We start from the raw sequence: 18,801 nt of genomic DNA on the forward strand, positions 1-18,801 counted from the left end.
GCCTGCCCACTCTGCCCCCGCTCCACTGAGGGGTCACCACCATGCGGGGCCGGCAGGATGGAATGGAGCCCTGAAGTGTATGGGGATAGATAGATAGATAGATAGATAGATAGATAGATAGAGGGGGTGTATGGGGATAGATAGATAGATAGATAGATAGATAGATAGAGGGGGTGTATGGGGATAGATAGATAGATAGATAGATAGATAGATAGATAGATGGGGTGTATGGGGATAGATAGATAGATAGAGGGGGTGTATGGGGATAGATAGATAGATAGATAGATAGATAGATAGATAGATAGATGGGGTGTATGGGGATAGATAGATAGATAGATAGAAAGATAGATAGATAGGGTGTATGGGGATAGATAGATAGATAGATAGATAGATAGATAGATAGATAGATAGATAGATAGATGGGGTGTATGGGGATAGATAGATAGATAGATAGATAGATAGATAGATAGATGGGGTGTATGGGGATAGATAGATAGATAGATAGATAGATAGATAGATAGATAGATTAGATAGATGGGGTGTATGGGGATAGATAGATAGATAGATAGATAGATGGGGTGTCTGGGGATGGATGGACTAGATGAGTGTATAGGGGGATGGACAGATGGATTGGGGGTGTTTGGGGATGGATGGATAGGTGTGTGCAGGTGGATACATGGGTTTATGTGAGGATGGACGGATGGAGAGATAGACAGATAAATGGGTGGACGGACGGACGGACGGGAGGATGGGTGAGTAGTGGGGCGGACGGACAGCTGTGTCCGGGGATGGATGGAGAGCTGCGGACGGGTGGATGGTTATGGGGGGAACGGACAGACGGGGAGGGGCAGATGGAAGGATGGGTGAACAGGGGGGCGGACGGACAGCTGTGTCCGGGGATGGATGGAGAGCTGCGGACGGGTGGATGGTTATGGGGGGAACGGACAGACGGGGAGGGGCAGATGGAAGGATGGGTGAACAGGGGGGCGGACGGACAGCTGTGTCCGGGGATGGACGGATGGATGGATAGATGTGGACGGACGGGAGGATGGTTATGGGGGGAACGGACAGACGGGGAGGGGCGGACGGGAGGATGGGTGAATAGGGGGGCGGACAGAGAGCTGTGTCCGGGGATGGACGGACGGATGGATAGATGGGTGGATAGATGCGGACGGACGGGAGGATGGTTATGGGGGGAACGGACAGACGGGGAGGGGCGGACGAGAGGATGGGTGAATAGGGGGGCAGACGGACAGCTGTGTCCGGGGGTGGTTGGATCGATGCGGAGGGACGGGTGGATGGATAGATGGGTGGATGGATCGATGCGGACGGACGGGTGGATGGATAGATGGGTGGATGGATCGATGCGGACGGACGGGTGGATGGGGTGAACAGCTGTGTCCGGGGATGGCCGGACGGGCTGGCTCCGTGGCTTGGGGGGCTGGCTCCGGGAGAGGGCGCGGGGGCAGCGAAGGGGTTAAGCGCCCCCCGCTCCGGGAGCTGTACATGGGCAGTGGGTGCGGCCCCGCCAGCCCCCGCCCCCTGGCCCGGGCGGCTCCGTCCGCTGCGCTGCCAGCCCGGAGCGGGGCGCAGGGCGCAGGGAGCCGCGGGCCAGGCCGGGGAGCCGCGCGGGGGCTGCGATGAGCCCGATCCGGGGCAGGGGGCGCTGAGCCGGGCGCCCATCCCCGTGGCTTTGGCGCGCGTGGCTGGATGTGAGGGAGGGGGCGAGGGCTCTGCCGACCCACGCGCGGGGGGACCCGCCCCACGAGCGCCCGCGATGGCCGCCGAGGTGCGACTGAAGCAGCTGGAGGCGCTGGCGCTGGACCGGAACTTCCTGGGGCTGGAGACGCTGCTGGACCTCCTGCTCTGCGTCTCCCACGAGCTGGGCGCCTCGCCCCTGGCCCACGAGAAATACATCGCGGAGTTCCTGCGCTGGGGTGAGTCCCTCCCTGGCCGCGCCCCACGCCCCGGACACCTGGGTCCCTCCCTGGCCGCCCCCCTCACTCCCCGGACACCTGGGTCCCTCCCTGGCCACCCCCCATGACCCGGACACCTGGGTCCCTCCCTGGCCACGCCCCATGACCCGGACACCTGGGTCCCTCCCTGGCTGCCCCCCTCACGCCCCAGACACCTGGGTCCCTCCCTGGCCACCCCCCATGACCCGGACACCTGGGTCCCTCCCTGGCCACGCCCCGGACACCTGGGTCCCTCCCTGGCTGCCCCCCTCACGCCCCAGGCACCTGGGTCCCTCCCTGGCCACCCCCATGACCCGGACACCTGGGTCCCTCCCTGGCCAGGGTGGCATATCTAGGGGGCACGCAGCTTTGTGGGGTGATGATGCAGGGGGGCATGGTGCTGTGATGAGTTGGGGGTACCTGGAAGGCCATGGGGGGGGGGCTGGTGGCCGGGCAGTGTCGTGAGTTTGGAAGGGGGGTAGGAGGGGTCTCACGTTCTTGGCAGCATTTTCCTTGGCATCTCCCCTAATCCCCTTAACGGCCCGGCCCAGGGTGGGCCAGGAGCAAAGATAAACCTGCCCTGCCCCCCCACGTATGGAGGAGAGCCGATGAGTCACCCCAGCAGGCCCCAGGGCACTGGACAATCCGCTGAGGGTGGGGGGAACTGGGGCATGACCCTGCTGTCCCTGCCCCCTCGCCATCCGGGCACAGCGGGCCCCCCAGTGAAGGGCAAACGGCTCGGGTGCTGAGGAGAAGGCTACCAGGTGTGGGGCAAGTCCCTGCGGTGCCGGGGGCAGGGGGTCTGTACCAAGATCCACCCCCCAGTGAAATCAGCGACAACGACAAGGGGGTCCGAGCTGGGTCGGGTCTAGTTCGGCCTGGTAGGGGGATGCCTGGGCGTTGTGGATCCGAGCTCTCTTGGGGGTCCGGGTCGAGGGGGTGTGGAAGTTCTGGTTGCCTGAAGCCCATACCGTGGGGTGGTGGCAGGAGCTGCGTGGGACGGGGCTCAGGGCAGGGCGGGGGGACAACTCCAGCCTGGTATCACCGGATCGGATGGGCGGCCGCTGGGTGTCGGGGGAGGGGTCCCCCTGGCGGTTCCAATCTGGCCCCCGTTGACCAAAACCTCCCCCGGCCGATCCCCACCCCCCACGCGTGAAGCGAGTTTGTTGGACTCTCAGCCCAGTTCCGAGTCGGCGTGTGAGCTCCCAGCCCCTGGCCGGCCCATGGAGTGCGGTTCCCTTGGCTGGGGGATACTCCAAATCCAGGCCTCTCTCCGGCCTGCTGCCCAGTCAGTGTTCGGCGCTCCCAGGGGGTGAGGAGGGGGCTGCCGGGCCAAGAACGCTAGCTGGCGCTGAGGGCTCTGGGAGGGGAGTGGGGTCCAGTGGTTAGAGCAGAGGGGGCTGGGAGTCAGGACTCCTGGGTTCTTCCCCCAGCTCTGGGAGGGGAGTGGGGTCTAGTGGTGAGAGCAGGGGGGCTGGGAGTCAGGACTCCTGGGTTCTTCCCCCAGCTCTGGGAGGGGAGTGGGGTCTAGTGGTGAGAGCAGGGGGGCTGGGAGTCAGGACTCCTGGGTTCTTCCCCCAGCTCTGGGAGGGGAGTGGGGTCTACTGGTTAGAGCAGGGGGGCTGGGAGTCAGGACTCCTGGGTTCTATTCTCTGCTCTGCCACAGCCCATAGTCAAGTCCCTTCCCATCTCTGTGACTCACTTTCCCGCCGGTGGCAATGAATAGGGAGGGCAAGGAAGGTTCATTACTGACCTCAGGGGAGGTTGCTGCCTCTCATGTGTGTGGAGGGGAGTCAGGACCCCGGGGTTCTTTTCCTGGTCAGGGTGGAGTTCTTGGGTGGTGGGGGGAGAGCTTGCCTAGGGCAGAGGGTGCCCAAAATTCCCTAGACCGCCCCTCCCTGGCTCTGTCCCTGGCGGGTGGGGGACAGGCTGGCTCAGGTGGCCACACTAGGAGCTGCCCGCAGCAGGTACCAGGCAGGTCCATGCCCAAGTGCTCAACCAACAGGAACGTGCTGTGGGCAGAGGGGATGGCCCAGCCCACCTGACAGCAGCCATGCTCCCTCCCCGCACACCCTGGGGCAGACGCAGGGGTTAGGCCAGGAGAGGAGCTTGGAGCCAGGACTCCTGGGTTCTATCCCAGCTCTGGGAGGGGAGTGGAGCCTAGTGGTTAGAGCGCGGGGGGGGGGGGGAGCCAGGAGGGGAGTGGGGCAGCGTGCTTCCAGCTGGGAAAGTTTAGCGTCCGGCTCTTGTGTCCCTGCGTAAGGGCTGGAGCTGGGTACCCTGGGCTGGGCTCTGGCTAGGTGGTTACTGCACTAAGGAGAATTGTCTGGCGCGTTCCCCCAGTCCGTTGCAGAGCTGCGGGGGGGTGGGGGTGGGCTGGCTTCCCCCTCCGTGAAATGCGGATGAGGGGGCCCAGAGAGGCCACTTGCCCGAGGCCATGTGACAACCAGAGAACCCAGGCGTCCTGGACATGTGCCGTGTGATCCACGGGCTGAGAATAGAACCCAGGGGGCCTGAGAACTCACCCCCCAACCACAAGGCAGGATGGAGGCCACGGAGCTGGGGGGAGCCCAGGGCTGGAATAGCAGGGGCGCGGCGGGGTGGGGGCTGGACCGGGGGGGGGGGTAACAGGGGCATTGTCTTCTGAAGTGGAGGAATCTTGCAACTGTCAGGTGATGCCTTGGAAAGGAAAAGGCCCATAGCCCGGGGGGCAGCCCCCCCGCCGTCCCCATCCTGCGCTTCCCCCCCCAGCTCTGCCGGTGCCCTTCACTCCCGACCCGCAGCCCCCTGCTAGCCCAGCCCTGGGGTTCCCCCCCAAAAACTAGCTTGCAGATCTCCACCCAAACTGACCCCCAAAGTTTTCTGAAGTTCCAAGGCCAACTGCCCCCACCCAACTCTCTCTTGTGCCCCTCTCTGTGGTCCCTCTCCCCTGCTCCCTCCTCGCATTGGGAACCTACAAGAAGCCGCAGCCCCTGGCCTCCCCCCCCCTCCCCCGCATCCCTTCCCAACCAGGCCTGGTGCATTCCAGACCCCCGTTAGCATCACACAGCTGCTGCCGTTCAGCCTGGATGGAGCCTCATGGCACAGGCATGCCAGCTGTCCCGGGGAGGGGGGAGTTTGGGCAGAGCCGAGCCCGTGTCCCCGGGGGTTGGCATCCTGGCCAGGCAGCGATGGGGTCCCCGGAGGCAGCTGAGAGAGCCAGGAGAAGGGGCACAGGTTGTACCCACAGGCTGCTGGCATTGCCCCGTTCTCTATTGAATCTCTCCGTCCTGGAGACTTCAAAGCAGCCAAGACATCGTCCCTGCTCTCAGGATTATGGGACAGGACTGGCACCCAGGACTCCTGGGTCCTTTTCCCAGCTGTGGGAGGGGTCAAGTGGTTAGAGCAGGGGGCTGGGAGCCAGGACTCCTGGGTCCTGTTCCCAGCCATGAGAGGGTTCAAGTGGTTAGAGCAGGGGGCTGGGAGCCAGGACTCCTGGGTCCTGTTCCCAGCCATGAGAGGGTTCAAGTGGTTAGAGCAGGGGGCTGGGAGCCAGGACTCCTGGGTCCTGTCCCCAGCCATGAGAGGGGTCAAGTGGTTAGAGCAGGGGGCTGGGAGCCAGGACTCCTGGGTTCTATTCCTGACTCTGTCACTGATTCGATGCACTCTTCTGCTCTGGGATTCGGTTTCTTGTTTGGACAATGGAGCCGGTGACACCCATAAACCTTTGGAGAAAGCAGCCAGGCCCTCAGGCAGAAGGTGTTCAAGGAATGAAAATTGCAGCCACCTCTGGGGTGGGGCGCAGCAGCTGTGTAACAGCCACCCAGCGCTGCAGCGTGGAAGTGAGAGGCAGTGGAATGGGGTTACCGGGGAGCTTTCATGGGCACCCGCCGCTGGTTCCCCGGAGACGCCAATGCCTGAACAGGCCGCAGGCAGAGCTTCCCTCTCCCGCCTCTAGGGGGAGCCCTTGTGGGGCTGAGCTGGGGCTGGTTGGCAGGGTGGGGACCCCCCAAACCCCTCCCTCCAGCCTCATCCAAAGACCGGGCACCCCCACTCTTTGGGCCTCGCTACACGGGACCCGGCCATCACTGCCCCAGGGTGGTGGGTTCCCTTCCGAGCCCCACTGGCCAGGGGTGACTTGCCCCAAGTGGTGTTGATGGGGCACTGCTGTGGGGAAGCTCGCAGCGCTGGAGCTCCCCAGCTCTGTGCTGATGGGGCCCTGCTGGGGAAGCCTGCAGCACCAGGGGTCCCAGTTGGCCAATGCCAGGGGGAAGCCTGCAGTGCCGGGGATCCCAGTTGGCCAGAGCCGGGGGAAGCCTGCAGTGCCGGGGGCCCAGTAGGGCACTGCTGCCTGGAAGTTCACAGCACCAGGGTTTTGGCAGTGGCTGCCGGCCGCTCCGCCAGGCCCGCTGGATCCGCTCCTTATGTGGACAAGCTGGCAGAGCCGCCCCTGCCCTCGGGCCCGGCCTGCGCCACGCGCTGCTGCAGGGGGATTTGTTGTCTGCGTGCTGGGAGTTTGTGCAATGCCATAAAAGGCCGGCTGCTCTCGCCACTGCCCCCCCGCCCCCTTCGCTTTGCGCCGGGAGCTCAGTGCCAGGCTAAACACAGGCCCAGGCCCCGCTGCTTACGGGGAACCAGCAAAGCCCAGCTCAGGGGAGCAGGCTCCAGCGCCCCCCAGTGGCCTTAATATCAGAGCAATGCCCTGCCCCCAACAGCGCCCCCTGCTGGGAGAGGCCAGGACTGGAGTAGCCGGGAGCTCCCCCCACAGCCAGTGCTCCTGCCCCGCTCCCCACAGCGCCCCCCGCTGGGAGAGCCCGGGGCTGATTTGTCTTCTCAGTGGAGGGAGGACGGGCCATGAAGTTTACAAAGCTGTAGTAGGGCTCAGTGCTAGAGCAGGGGGCTGGGAGCCAGGACTCCTGGGTTCTGTCTCAGTGCCGGGAGGGGAGCGTGATCTAACCAGCGCTCTGGTCAGGCCCTGACTAGGTCCCTTGCTGTAGAATCAGCTCCGCCCCACCCAGTTCTCTGGGCTCTGGTCACCAGGCCCAGGGCTGACCCTGCTGCCTGGGGGCTAGCGTGTGGTTACAATAGTCAGCGGCTCTGTCATCCCTTGTGGGGATCCTGGAGAACTTCTGGAGTAGCACGGCTGGGGACAGGGAAAGGGAGTGGGGGGGGGGGGAGCTGGGGGCTGTGGTGTATTAGCGGGGGGGAGGCTTTGGGGTGGACTCCTGGATTGTGGAGGGGGAGCTGTGGTGGACTAGCGGAAGCGGGGGTAGAGAGGGAGCTGGGGGGCACGGTGGTGCACTAGAGGGGGCGGAGAGCGAGAGATGGACGGGGAGCTGGGGTGCACTAGTGGGAACAGGGAATGGGGGGTGGAGGGGTAGCTGGGGGGGCGCTGTGGTGCACTGGCGGGGGTGGGGATCAGTGGGTGGAGGGGGAGCTGGGGGAGCGCTGTAGTGCACTGGTGGGGGTGGAGGGGGAGCTGGGGGGCGCTGTGGTGCACTGGTGGGGAGATGGGTGCTTTAGTGCACTGGTAGGGGCAGGGAGTGGGGGATGGAGGGGGAGCTGGGGGCCATTGTGGTGCACTGGCGGGGAGCTCGGGGGCGCTGTGGTGCACTGGTGGGGGTGGGGATCAGTGGGTGGAGAGGGAGCTGGGGAGGTGCTGTGGTGCACTGGCGGGGAGTTGGGGGGGGCGCTGTGGTTCACTGGTGGGGGTGGGGATCAGTGGGTGGAGGGGGAGATGGGGGGCGCTGTGGTGCACTGGCGGGGAGCTGGGGGGCACTGTGGTGCACTGGTGGGGGTGGAGATCAGTGGGTGGAGGGGGAGATGGGGGGCGCTGTGGTGCACTGGTGGGGGTGGGGATCAGTGGGTGGAGGGGGAGCTGGGGGGCGCTGTGGTGCACTGGCGGGGAGCTGGGGGGCGCTGTGGTGCACTGGCGGGGAGCTGGGGAGGGGCTGTGGTGCACTGGTGGGGGTGGAGATCAGTGGGTGGAGGGGGAGATGGGGGGGCGCTGTGGTGCACTGGTGGGGGTGGAGATCAGTGGGTGGAGGGGGAGATGGGGGGGCGCTGTGGTGCACTGGTGGGGAGCTCGGGGGCGCTGTGGTGCACTGGTGGGGGTGGGGATCAGTGGGTGGAGGGTGAGCTGGGGGGGCGCTGTGGTGCTCTGGCGGGGAGCTGGGGAGGGGCTGTGGTGCACTGGTGGGGGTGGGGATCAGTGGGTGGAGGGGGAGATGGGGGGCGCTGTGGTGCACTGGCGGGGAGCTGGGGAGGCGCTGTGGTGCACTGGTGGGGGTGGAGATCAGTGGGTGGAGGGGGAGATGGGGGGGCACTGTGGTGCACTGGCGGGGAGCTGGGGAGGCGCTGTGGTGCACTGGTGGGGGTGGAGATCAGTGGGTGGAGGGGGAGATGGGGGGCGCTGTGGTGCACTGGCGGGGAGCTGGGGAGGCGCTGTGGTGCACTGGTGGGGGTGGAGATCAGTGGGTGGAGGGGGAGATGGGGGGGCACTGTGGTGCACTGGCGGGGAGCTGGGGGGCGCTGTGGTGCACTGGTGGGGGTGGAGATCAGTGGGTGGAGGGGGAGATGGGGGGCGCTGTGGTGCACTGGCAGGGAGCTGGGGAGGGGCTGTGGTGCACTGGTGGGGGTGGAGATCAGTGGGTGGAGGGGGAGATGGGGGGCGCTCTGGTGCACTGGCGGGGAGCTGGGGGGCGCTGTGGTGCACTGGCGGGGGTGGAGATCAGTGGGTGGAGGGGTAGCTGGGGGGGCGCTGTGGTGCACTGGCGGGGGTGGAGATCAGTGGGTGGAGGGGGAGATGGGGGGCACTGTGGTGCACTGGCAGGGAGCTGGGGAGGGGCTGTGGTGCACTGGCGGGGAGCTGGGGGGCGCTGTGGTGCACTGGTGGGGGTGGAGATCAGTGGGTGGAGGGTGAGCTGGGGGGCACTGTGGTGCACTGGTGGGGGTGGAGATCAGTGGGTGGAGGGGGAGCTGGGGGGCGCTGTGGTGCACTGGTGGGGGTGGAGATCAGTGGGTGGAGGGGGAGATGGGGGGCGCTGTGGTGCACTGGCGGGGAGCTGGGGAGGCGCTGTGGTGCACTGGTGGGGGTGGAGATCAGTGGGTGGAGGGGGAGATGGGGGGCGCTGTGGCGCACTGGTGGGGGTGGGGATCAGTGGGTGGAGGGGGAGATGGGGGGCGCTGCGGTGCACTGGCGGGGAGCTGGGGAGGGGCTGTGGTGCACTGGCGGGGAGCTGGGGGGCGCTGTGGTGCACTGGTGGGGGTGGAGATCAGTGGGTGGAGGGGGAGATGGGGGGCGCTGTGGTGCACTGGCAGGGAGCTGGGGAGGGGCTGTGGTGCACTGGTGGGGGTGGAGGGGGAGATGGGGGGCACTGTGGTGCACTGGTGGGGGTGGAGATCAGTGGGTGGAGGGGGAGCTGGGGGGCACTGTGGTGCACTGGCAGGGAGCTGGGGAGGGGCTGTGGTGCACTGGTGGGAGTGGAGATCAGTGGGTGGAGGGGGAGATGGGGGGCACTGTGGTGCACTGGCGGGGAGCTGGGGGGCGCTGTGGTGCACTGGTGGGGGTGGAGGTCAGTGGGTGGAGGGGGAGCTGGGGGGCACTGTGGTGCACTGGCGGGGAGCTGGGGAGGCGCTGTGGTGCACTGGTGGGGGTGGAGATCAGTGGGTGGAGGGGGAGCTGGGGAGGCGCTGTGGTGCACTGGTGGGGGTGGAGATCAGTGGGTGGAGGGGGAGCTGGGGGGCACTGTGGTGCACTGGTGGGGGTGGAGATCAGTGGGTGGAGGGGGAGCTGGGGGGCACTGTGGTGCACTGGCAGGGAGCTGGGGAGGGGCTGTGGTGCACTGGTGGGAGTGGAGATCAGTGGGTGGAGGGGGAGATGGGGGGCACTGTGGTGCACTGGCGGGGAGCTGGGGAGGCGCTGTGGTGCACTGGTGGGGGTGGAGATCAGTGGGTGGAGGGGGAGCTGGGGGGCACTGGCGGGGAGCTGGGAGGCGCTGTGGTGCACTGGTGGGGGTGGAGATCAGTGGGTGGAGGGGGAGATGGGGGGCACTGTGGTGCACTGGCGGGGAGCTGGGGGGCGCTGTGGTGCACTGGCGGGGAGCTGGGGGGCGCTGTGGTGCACTGGTGGGGGTGGAGATCAGTGGGTGGAGGGGGAGCTGGGGGGCGCTGTGGTGCACTGGTGGGGGTGGAGATCAGTGGGTGGAGGGGGAGCTGGGGGGCACTGGCGGGGAGCTGGGGGGCACTGTGGTGCTCTGGCTGGGGGGGGCAGGGAGCTAGGCGGAGTGTAGCCCCTCCAGGCCGTAGTTTGTATATGGAAAGTTTGAGGCGCAGGAATTTCCGTCCCGGGCACAAGCCCCGCCTAGGCCCGGCTGGAATCTGAGAATCGCAGCGAGCCCAGATTCCCAACCCGGCCGCGGCCCGAAATAGGAGCTGGAGGAAGGGGCGGGGGGGATCCTGTCAGCGCTCCAAGGCCTCCCGCGAAGCTGCCTCCTCCCCCACCGAGGGGGCGGGGGGCTGAATTGTCCAAAAATAGACCCACGTCTTCACTAAACTGTTGCTGGCCACTGCTCTCCTCCCAGCGCCAGGCGTTGGTGGGAGGCAGCCCTCGGCACGCAGGGCAGGGCCTCTGCCCCTCCCGGGTCTGTGCAGCGCCTGGCGCGCTGATCCCCCCCGCAGGGCTCAGGGGTGCAAGCGTGATATTCATAATTCCTCTTCCTGGCCCTCCCCCACCAGTGGGAGAGTGGGGCACAGGGAGGGGCTGTCACAGAGCAGAGAACAGAACCCAGGAGTCCTGGCTCCCAGCCCCTTGTTCTAACCACTAGACCCTACTCCCCTCCCATAGCTGGGGACAGAACCCAGGAGTCCTAGCTCCCAGCCCCCCTGCTCTAACCGCCACTCCCCTCCCAGAGCTGGGGAGCGAACCCAGGAGTCCTGCCTCCCAGCCCCCCTCTTCTAACCACTAGATTTGTTAGGTGTCTCTAAAGTGAGCGGGTCGGATCTAGCCCCCTCCTGGCTCTGCTCCATTTTTCCATGAGGTTTTTTTTCATCGTCTCGCTAGGAAGCCGCGGCCTGTGGAGCATTTGGGGCGTGGCAGGGACAGGGGCATTCGGGGTGCTGTGGGGATGGAGGGGCGTGTGGGGCATGGCAGGGACACGGGCATTCGGGGCACTGCGGGGGGTGGAGGGGCATTTGGGGCGTGGCAGAGACTGGGGCCTTGGGGTGCTGTGGGGGTGGAGGGGCGTTTGGGGTGTGGCGTGGCAGGGGCATTCGGGGTGCTGTGGGGGTGGAGGGGCATTTGGGGCGTGGCAGGGACAGGGGTCTTTGGGGCGCTGCAGGGAAGGAGGGGCGTGCAGGGCATGGCAGGGGCATTTGGGGAGCTACCGGGGTGGAGGGGCATTTGGGGCGTGGCAGGGACAGGGGCCTTCGGGGCGCTGCGAGGGTGGAGGGGCGTGCAGGGCGGGACGTGGCAGGGGCCTTCGGGGCGCTGCGGGGGTGGAGGGGCTATAGGGGTTTTAGCGGGGCTCTGAGCTCGCTGAGTTCTGCTCCGGCCCGGATTCCTGCCCACCCGGGGCAGGGCCCCAGAGGGAGACAACTCCTGGCAGGCTCCTTGTCTCTCCCGCGGTGCCAGGCGTGGCCAGGGGGCCAGACCCTCCCCATTCCACTTCCCCAAACAATGCCCCCTCCCTGCCCGCCGCGGTGTTTACACTCGCTGATATTAATAGACTGGCACGACCTGCCCCCCCCGCCTGCTGCCCGGCCAAAGGGGACGGATTTAGCGCTGGATCTCGCCTGGCTGCATCTCCCTCCCCGGTCCCCGCCCCAGGTCAGACCTCGGGCTATTTTCAAACTTCTGCGTCCAAAGAATGGTCTGGCGGCGAAGGCGGGCGGCCGAGGGCCGGCTTGAGGGCACCTCGGCCCCCTGACCTTGCTTCCTGCGTGGCAGGAGGAGGGGACTGGGGCTCAGGACGTCTAGGGGTTAGAGCATGGGGGAGGGGGGGAGTCCGGACTCCTGGGTTCTCGTCCCAGCTGCGGACAGGGAGCACGGGCGAGCGTTAGCAGCGAGCGATCGTTACCACCCCCAAAGCTTGTTAGGAGCGCGCTGTCTCCCCCCTCCGCCCGGGTTAAGGCACCCGCCATCCCCCGCCCCGCCAAGCCCAGGCCTGAGGTGATTGAACTAGTGGCATAGAGGCCCCCACCTGCCCAGGGGCTAATGGCCCCCAACATCCAGCCAGTCACCCCCCCCCCGCCCCCCAGCACCCTCCGACCCTCCCCCCACTCAGCCCAGGCTGGCCCGTTTGCTCGCCGGGTTATGCGTGGAGACATGGGTGATATGCCCCGTCCATGCACGGGACCCTGCCCCTTTGGCGTGGTCTCTTCCCTCCCTCTCTATCCCCACCCCCCCCCCCCCCCACACACACACACACCATTAAGCTTCATCCATCACCTATCGGCCCCAGATAAATCTCTCCCCCTGCTGGCTCCAGAGGGGAGGGCTCCGGTGGGGGGCTGAAACACAGCTCCTTAAAGCAGCCGACATGCCCCAGGTGGATTAGTTGCTCCCCGGGCTGCGGCTAAGGTCTGGGTGTGGGGGGCTCGGCCTAGAGCAATGGGTCGTTATTGGCCGTAGTCTCGGCCAAGGGAGCAGGACCCAGGCTGGTTCCTGCCCCCAATTGCTTGCAGGGAGGTGGGGGAGGAGGGAGATCCTTACTCCAGGAAGACAGTGGCCTGCATCGCTTGCCCGATGGCCGTTCTCCCCGCGGGAGTTCGTGGTCCCATGCGGGAGTTGGGGCAACTCTCCCGTACTCTTCCCCCTCCGCGGGATGCGAGCCAGCGGCAGTAGTTGGCCGTTATCCTCTTAGTAAAGCAGCCGCTCCTGGGGACCGTGAGGCTGGCTGCACAGGGGCGCTAGCGCCTCACCCGTGTTTCGATGCTGCGGCGACAGGCGCCCTGAGAGACTGGCGGAGACGGGGGAGCCTCCAGCAGCTCGGAAGGAAGGGGACCGGTCACGGACACGGAGCGTTTTAACGCGGCCAAACGTCTGGGAACAAAGACTGGGGGCCGTGCTCACAGGACGGGGGGGGACGATCAGCAGAACACGAGCTCCCGGTGCGACGCCGGGGCCGAAGAGGCTAACGCACCCGCAGGGGCGTCTTGCGGAGGAGCAGAGAGGCGATTTTCCCTCTGGGCTGGGCCCAGGTGCGACCGCTGCTGCAATCCTGGTCCAGCTCCGGTGCCCACAATTCAAGGGTGTTGATAAATTGCAGAGGGGTCAGACAAGAGCCACGCGAATGATCGAAGCATTAGAAAACCTGCTTTACGGTGAACGACTCAAGGAGCTAACGCCCATGGCTACGAGCCAGGGGGTGGGAGGTCTGGTCCCAGCTCGGCCTCAGAAGTCCTGGTGATGGTAGGCAAGGGACTTTGCGTGCGTGACGGCTGCTTGCCTTCCTCTCCGGGCCTGGAGCCCTCCCCTCGTACTGACGGATGCTAACTCCCCATCCCCTCTTCAACGAGCAAACAGACCTGACCCCTCTGCTCACACGCTCTTTTGAGAATAGAGGCCAGGCGGGTGCTTCCTAATAATCTTTTCTCACCTCGATCCCTTTCGCCCCACCACCAAAAGGCAGCCACCTCTGGGGTGGGACGCAGCAGCTGTTAAAAGAGCTGCCTGTCCACGACGCAGCACAGAAGTGGAGGGGACATAGCTAACAAACAGCAGAAGTTTAAGGAGACGATAGATTTCGGCCAGGACTATCGTTATCCCGGTTGGAAATGTCAGCGGCTCCGTTTTCCATCCAGAAGACGACGAGCCCAGCCACACGATGGGCTGTTGGATCCGTGCTGCGAGGTCCCACCGCAGTTGGCCTCCTCCTGGATGTCTCCCGCCCCGATCGCACCCTGCGGGGCTACAGGCGAGACACGACGGGACAACACAGAGGTCCTACGTCCTGGGCTGGCAGGGACAGGCCCCAGGGCGGATGTGGGAAGCAGAGGCCCGCAGAGCTGGGGTGGCTGGTGTGAGCCTCGGTCGGGATCTCCCGGGACCCCCTTGCAGCCCTGCTCTGGGGGCCAGCAGCAGTTGCGGGTGGGATAACAGCACCAGCACTCCCCATCCTCATGCTTCAGCTGGGAGCTGCTCACCGTCAGGGTCAGGAAGGCCACTGCTCCCATGGAATAGCACCGCGCAGCCGGCAGGGGAATGCACGGGTGAGACCTTCGCTTGGCCGCTGCTGGAGGTGGGATACCGCAGTCAATGGAGCCCCGTGTGGTTGGAGGCAGGATATTGGCCAAGACAGAGCTCCGGGTTGATTTGTGTGTGTTTTGGAGGCAGGATACCGGAGTCAATGGAGCCCCAGGTAGATCCGGTGTGGCCGGAGGTGGGATATCGTCCGAGACGGAGCCGCGGGCAGATCCGGTGTGGCCGGAGGTGGGATACTGGAGTCCATGGAGCCCCAGTTAGATCCGGTGTTATTACTGCACCCAGTTCAGTGCCATTTCCAGCGCTGCGTCCACACTAGGGACAAAGGGGCTTTTTTGAACGCACGGTAAAATCTTTGCACGGACAAGGGTAGCTTGTAATTTTCCCACGCGTTAGCTGCTCCAGGCTCCCCTCCCAGGGTAGGTCTACACTGCCCCTTGAGCCCGGGATTCGAACTCAGGCTCCATACTAAACCACCTTCCATCTACACACAAACTGTGCTAACCCAGGACTCGGATCCAGCCTCCCAGGACCCTCCAGGGCAGAGTGTCCAAGCCTGAGTCACGCCAGGACCCAGGGTTCGAGTCCTGTTGCTCTGCAGTGTAGACTCAGCCCTGCTGGATCTGTGTGCTGGGAGTCCACCAAAAGTATCCCACAATCCCACCGGCGGACTGTCTCTGGGCAGTCTAGTTTTCTACTGTGCGGTTCTGGCGGAACCCAACTGAGAGCGCCAACTCAGGACAAATGGCTCAAACAGGGCAGTTACAGCCCAAGGCTGGGGTTTTTTCCACTTCTAAGGCAAACCAAACCAGCCAGACTAGGAGGACTCCGGTCTCACCCCACCGGCTAACCGCAAGTCTCACAAGCAATCTCCTTAGACACTCCAGTTTCCCAGTATCACCACCAGTGCCACTCGTTATGGGGACAAATGGTTATGAAAACCAATGCCCCAGTAAAAGAAAAAGGTTCTCCTGATCCCAAAGGACCAAGCCCCAGACCCAGGTCAATATACAAATCAGATCTTACCCACAAATCACGCTGTTGCCAATCCTTTAGAATCTAAAATCTAAAGGTTTATTCATAAAAGGAAAAAGATCGAGATGAGAGTTAGAATTGGTTCAATGGAATCAATTCCATACAGTAATGGCAAAGTTCTTGGTTCAGGCTTGCAGCAGCGATGGAATAAACTGCAGGTTCAAATCAAGTCTCTGGAATACATCCCGGCTGGGATGGGTCCTCAGTCCTTTGTTCAGAGCTTCGGTTTGTAGCAAAGTTCCTCCAGAGGTATGAAGCAGGATTGAAGACCAGATGGAGATGAGGCCTTATATAGTCTTTTCCAGGTGTAAGAACACCTCTTTGTTCTTACTGTGGAAAATTACAGCAAAATGGAGTCTGGAGTCACATGGGCCAGTTCCTGCATACTTTGCTGAGTCTCAAGGCATATTTGCCTTCTCTCAATGGGTCCATTGTATAGCTGATGGTCCTTAATGGGCCATCAAGCAGGCTAGGCAGAGCTAACACCAGTTTGTCTGGGATGTCACCCAGCAGCATAGCATAAGTTTGCCATACAGACAGTATAGAGCCAATATTCATAACTTCAACTACAAAATTGATACACACATATAGACAGCATAATCATAACCAGCAAACCATAACCTTCTCTTAGACACCCCATTTGACCCCCTTTATACAAGATCTGGGTGCCACTACAGGACCTTGGTTGCAACAATGATCTATATGGTCCCAGATTATATCAATAACGTCACACCTACCCTGCACCACAAAGAGCTAGAACGGCCCCATTTTGGGAGGACGCTAGGAATTATGGGATATCAGTGGTCGGGCTCGGGCCAGCCTACTGCAGTGTAGATGCTGCAGCCCCAGGTTGGGCCCCGGGTTCGACACTTCCTAACCAGGGGTTACCAACGGGTGTTGTGACGGAGCAGGGAGCAGGGCAGATTTGACCTGGGAATGTTGCAGGGGGGTTGCAGTGGGGATGTGGGACTTCCCTTGAAGGAAGCTACCTGAGCTGTAACCTGAGCCAGGAACGGGGGTGGGGAGAATTAACACCTTCTGCCCGGGAGACTGAACAAAGGAGAGGAGCAGCGGGAGGAGTTGGGAGTTTAGTTTCGGTTGGGGCTGGGTGGTGCAACGCAGGGAACCCCAAGCTGGGGTCTAAGCTCCCTGAACCTCCCAGAGGGACCTAATTGAGGGGGTCTGGTCGTACCTACACGCTCTGCTTGAGACTGTGTTCCTGTCCTTAAATAAACCTTCTGCTTTACTGGTTGGCTGAGAGTCGCAGTGAATCTCGGGAAGAGGGGTGCAGGGCCCTAACTCCCCCACAATCCGCAACAACTGGTGGCAGCGGCGGGATCTACTGCACCCCGTGGACGGCGCTTCCTGCAGTAAGTGACTGGGGAGCAGTAAAACGAAGGGGGATTGACGGGGACCAGGCGTACTGAAGAGTGAGAGAGAGACGGTTATTACCCCTGGGAGTGTGTGACCAGCGAGAAGGACTTTTGCAGTAACAGGGTCCCCCGGGGGGATCGCAGCGAGTGGTCCCAGGGGCGGAGGAGTCTGCAGCTCGACCCTGGCAGAGAAGCGGTGACCTCGAGAAGGGCTGGCACACTAGGGGTCCCCCTGGGAACTGTGGGGAGCTGTGAGCACACAGGCCGGTGAGTGGCCAGCAGGAAGATGTATGCCAAGCGGCTTAAGAGCGACCTGGTGGAGCTGTGCAAGCAGAGGCGGCTGCGCATTGGGAGGCTCACCAAAGCACAGCTCATTGCCCAGCTGGAGGCGGAAGATCGCGCGAATGAACTGATCCCTGTGTCTCAGGGAAGCAGCCTGGCAAATGCAGCGCAGGCACCAGTGTCTGTCCCAGCTGGGAGTGGTCAGCCGGCTGCTGAGGGCTTCCCGAGACCCCTCCTTCCTATGCCTAGGGGAAGGGTGGGGAGGAGCCCAGCAAATACCGAAGGCGCCGTGACCCCCCCGGCCAGCAGGGGGTCCCCCCGGCGAAGCCCGCCGGCCAGCAGAGGATCCTCCCGGCGACGTTCGGCATCCGGGGAGCGGAATTGGCTGGAATGGGAGAAAGAGCTAAAACTGAGAGAGCTGGAGGATCGTGAACGACAGAGACAGCGTGAACGGGAGGAGAAAGAGAGACAGCATCAGCGTGAAGAGAGACAGAGACAGCATGAACGGGAGGAGAATGAGAGACAGCATCAGCGTGAACGGGAGGAGAATGAGAGACAGCGTCAGCATGAACTGGAACTGGCGAGACTGAGGGGCAGCGAACCCCCGGCTGCGGGGAGTGAGGGGGGACCCAGGACTGCACGGGGCTTTGATAAGTGCATCATGGCCCCATACAAGGAGGGGGAGGACATGGATGACTTCCTGGAGGCCTTTGAGACGGCCTGCGAGCTGCACCGGGTGGATCCCGCGGACAGACTCCGGGTCCTTACCCCCTTACTGGACCCCAAATCCGTGGCATTGTACCGCCAACTGGGAGAGGCAGAGAAAGGGGACTACGAACTATTCAAAAAGGCCCTGCTACGAGAGTTTGGGCTGACTCCTGAGATGTACCGGGAAAGGTTCCGGAGTCAAGATAAAACCCCTGAGATCTCCTATTTGCAACTAGCCGTCCGCATGGAAAGATACGCCAGCAAGTGGGCTGGTGGGGCCCAGACGAAGGAGGACCTGATTAAACTGCTGGTACTGGAGCAACTGTATGGGCGGTGCCCATCCGACCTGAGGCTGTGGTTGGTGGACAGAAAGCCAGAGAACCCGCGACACGCCGGGCAGCTGGCTGATGAGTTTGTAAAGAGCCGGTCAGGGGGTGGCAGGGAGGAGCCCCAAAGGAACAGGCCCGCCGCGATGCAGAGAGAGAGTCACCCTGGGACCTCCCAAAGGGGGAATATGGGGAATCCCCTCCCACGGGGAAGGCCCAGCATCAGGGACAACCGACCGGCTCGAGGGGACCCACGGGACCTGAGCTGCTATTACTGCGGCCGAAGAGGCCACGTTCGGGCCCAGTGCCCCAAGCTCCAGGACAGACTGAGCAGACCGAACCCGCACCGGGTTAACTTGGTAGAGGCCCAGACGGACGAGGGGCAGGCTTCCCACGCAAGAGGGGCTGGCAGCTTATCAACTGCTCAAGAGAGAGAAGGGCCCCCGGCCAGCTTCTCTGGAGGGCCAGATGCTCCGGATTCGAAGTTCTCCGTTTACAGGGTTGGCGCGGGGCTGTCCCTGCGGAGCGAGTGCCTTGTTCCCCTGGAGGTGGATGGGAAGAAAGTTTATGGATACTGGGACACGGGCGCAGAGGTGACACTGGCCCGGCCCGAGGTGGTGGCCCCAGATCGGGTGGTGCCCAACACCTTCCTGACCCTGACCGGGGTGGGCGGGACCCCATTTAAGGTTCCCGTAGCGAGGGTACACCTGAAATGGGGGGCCAAGGAGGGCCCCAAGGACGTGGGAGTGCACCACCATTTGCCCACTGAGGTGTTGATGGGGGGGGACCTAGAGGACTGGCCAAGCAGCCCCCAGACCGCCTTAGTCGTGACCCGTAGCCAGAGCCGGCGAGGGGCACTACGCCCTGACCTTGGGAGGGATGTCCCACCGGAGGCACCGAACCCTTCCCGGGTGGGGAGGGAACACCCAAGGACAGGCCGC

General features: G+C 63.7%; 1 protein-coding gene across 12 annotated transcripts in view; it reads left to right on the forward strand.

Moving 5' to 3' along the window:
* The first annotated feature begins 1,547 nt into the window (after positions 1–1,547).
* DMPK (DM1 protein kinase) overlaps positions 1,548–18,801 on the forward strand; it is a 43,651-nt gene continuing 26,397 nt past the window's right edge. For 6 of the 12 annotated variants that reach the window (XR_006176638.2, XR_006176639.2, XM_042859269.2 and 3 more), the window contains exon 1: positions 1,548–1,937. Coding sequence is in view for 10 of the 12 variants with exons in the window: in XM_042859269.2 (XP_042715203.2) it covers positions 1,778–1,937 (160 nt within the window). In the remaining 2 variants the exon portion in view is untranslated. The remainder of the gene's footprint in view (positions 1,938–18,801) is intronic. The other 6 variants (XM_008173993.4, XM_008173996.4, XM_008173994.4 and 3 more) reach the window with 2 other exon arrangements.

This window comes from Chrysemys picta, chromosome 17, assembly GCF_011386835.1.
Source record: "Chrysemys picta bellii isolate R12L10 chromosome 17, ASM1138683v2, whole genome shotgun sequence".
NCBI classification, from domain to species: Eukaryota; Metazoa; Chordata; order Testudines; family Emydidae; genus Chrysemys; species Chrysemys picta.